General features: G+C 40.5%; 1 protein-coding gene across 2 annotated transcripts; it reads right to left on the bottom strand.

Annotated features, from left to right (window-relative positions):
* Nucleotides 1–285: 285 nt before the first annotated feature.
* CG43245 (uncharacterized protein) lies at nucleotides 286–1,760 on the bottom strand. 2 transcript variants are annotated; one of them, NM_001274759.1, is made up of 4 exons: nucleotides 1,322–1,760; nucleotides 1,133–1,245; nucleotides 456–897; nucleotides 286–381 (listed from the first exon to the last, which is right to left on the bottom strand). In NM_001274759.1, the coding sequence occupies exons 1-3, from the start codon at nucleotides 1,327–1,329 to the stop codon at nucleotides 818–820; spliced, it is 201 nt and encodes a 66-aa protein (NP_001261688.1). In that variant the 5' UTR covers nucleotides 1,330–1,760; the 3' UTR covers nucleotides 286–381; nucleotides 456–817. The 2 variants fall into 2 exon arrangements, with proteins under 2 accessions (NP_001261688.1, NP_001246709.1); NM_001259780.2 differs by having other exon boundaries at nucleotides 286–897.
* Nucleotides 1,761–2,356: the final 596 nt, after the last annotated feature.

The raw sequence follows: 2,356 nt of genomic DNA, 5'->3' as shown, positions 1-2,356 counted from the left end.
CATACTTACGCTCCACCAATCGAAACCATCGAGACCAATTTGCAAATACTTCTCGTGCGAACATGAAACTTTATCTTCCGCTAGAAGATAAAATCCGATAAAAATCCAATTTTGATAAGCTCCTAAATTATGTTTAAAAACGAACGATCTAAGGGGTTTATCTTGCGGTTTTGACTGTGCCAGCTTATCATTTTGCCTTTATCTCACTCATTTCACAACGCATTATAAATATATTCTTAGCAATAATTTGGCTATAAGTTTACGACTTTTCCAAATATTTATTTTCATTTTATTGCGTTCTTAATCTTCTCAAACGGCTTTTAAAGACAGACTCGAAGCTTTTTGTCCAGGCTTCTTACATTTTATATAGATTGCATTCTCCTGTTGGGAAATTAATACTTTTATTTTAAAATTAATCCAAATGGGATTATTTGATTATTCTATCATACTTTTACCTTTCCCACTCGTATTAAAGGGTATAAAAACGGTCGAGTTAGCAGGTAATGGAATGGGTATCCCTATCGTAACCCCAACAGGTTTCGATCGTCCGATCGGTCCTTAACATCCTCCTTCTCGAATGGTTGATTCTGCTCCCGTTGCCGCTTCTGTCACCAGACGGCGTTTCCAATGCACTTGGCCCCCAACTCCTTCCTGCGGCACAAAGCGGTCATCATCGTCGTCATCAGCTAAACCATCGATGTGTGTGGCCCGGCCCTTTTGGGTTTGGGGTCTTAAAACTGGGATGGGATCCGTGGATGGGGGGACTTGAACTGAACTGGGGACTTTGGGCTCAGTTGTCGGCGCCGCTGGAATGCTGTTAGTTATAAAATGGCCACAAAATCATAACGCGGGCGTGGGCTGCCACTGGACTCAGTCGCACTGCTCTTTCTTTCTGCACTGCAAGAAAAAATTAATAAAGAAAAATTTTTAAAAATGCATAGCAAAAGTATTCTTGCTAATTCAATTATGATAAATCTAAGATATACCAATTATCTTAAAATTATGATATGACCATAGTCAGTTCTTGAAATAAAAGTTTGCAGTTTCTTTAAATTAATGACAATTAATATTAAATAATTCATTATAATTTGATCTACTATTTTCTCGCCCTGTGTAACCCGAATCCCCGAACCTGATATGACCGATGACGAGTTGCTGCCTCCGTCGAGGTTTCCGTCCAGAATATGTGTTCTGTCCAACTCTCTCCCACAGCATCCACGCATTTTTGTGTTTGGTCCGTCTGGGCTGGAGGTTTGTTTTTTTTTTAATGGAACCCCAGTCGAATGGGCTGAGTGTGAATTGAAATGTATTTTTTACATACCCGTACATGTGTTCTATGCCAGTCGATTGGATCTCGAAAATCAAATCAAAACTCGTCGTCGTTTTATGGCTTTTTAGAAACTCTAGGAACTCGTTTTTGTTCGATTTGTTTCTGTTTTGTTTTCCCTCGGTCTCTGTTTGTTGTTCTCGTTATTATTATTATTATTATTTTTCTATACCCATTTCAATGTGTCGGCGGCGTTGGTGGCTCGCTTTGAATAATGATGATAAGGCCCCAGACTCGCCTCTTCTCGATACCAGTTGATTCTGATTCTGAATCCGATTCCGTACCAATCCGTCCATCCATACAGCTATCCATCCATCCATCCATCCGTCCAGCAACCCATCTCCCTCTCACGGCGGCTTGATTATTGATTTATTGTCTGCTTTTTGGGTCTGTGTCGCACAGGTAAACGGGAAAGAAATCGTCACGGATACGCAAAACGGTCAGCACACCGAAATGTATCTCGGGCTTTGCTTTTTGTATCTCCGTCGACCATGCAGATACATTTTTGAAGCGCACGCTTCAGCATTTCTTATGTTGTTGTCATCAATTTAACAACAACGACATCGTCGGACAACAAAAGAGCCCAAAAGAACTAAACCGATCCGAGCTGAGCTGAGCTGAGCTGAACTGAACTGAACTGAACCCAACGCTGAAACGAGAAAAAGAAAACATTCTTGTCGACTTGATCCCGAAACGTTCTCATAATTTGTTTGCGACTCCCCCCTATACCATACCATCCATACCATTTGGCCATTGTGCGACCGCGGACTATGAGAAAGATTTTATTTCGTTCAAGTGGTTTTTGATTTAACACCAAACAACCAAGCAAAGAGTGGAAAATATTTTAATGATGCGTCGACGACGTCGCTGCAACTGAAAAACAAAAAAAAAAAGAGGAGAAATAAATGGAAAACAAAAAGATTTCTAACTTGTTTTTCGGTGGCCTTTCTTTTTTTTCCGCTTCTTCGGCGGTGTGTTGTTCTCAATTTATTTGTGGCTGTTGGATTCGGAAGACATTCGTTCGATTGA

The sequence above is a fragment of the Drosophila melanogaster genome, chromosome 3L (assembly GCF_000001215.4).
Source record: "Drosophila melanogaster chromosome 3L".
Classification (NCBI taxonomy): Eukaryota; Metazoa; Arthropoda; class Insecta; order Diptera; family Drosophilidae; genus Drosophila; species Drosophila melanogaster.
This window is presented reverse-complemented; position numbering and strand designations above follow the sequence as displayed.

What these genes read in the sequence shown, in the direction of transcription:
- CG43245 (NM_001259780.2), bottom strand. An exon ending in CTCGTCATCGGTCATATCAG is followed by an intron (nt 898 to 1,132) that starts GTTCGGGGATTC and finishes TTTTTCTTGCAG; the next exon opens with TGCAGAAAGAAAGAGCAGTG.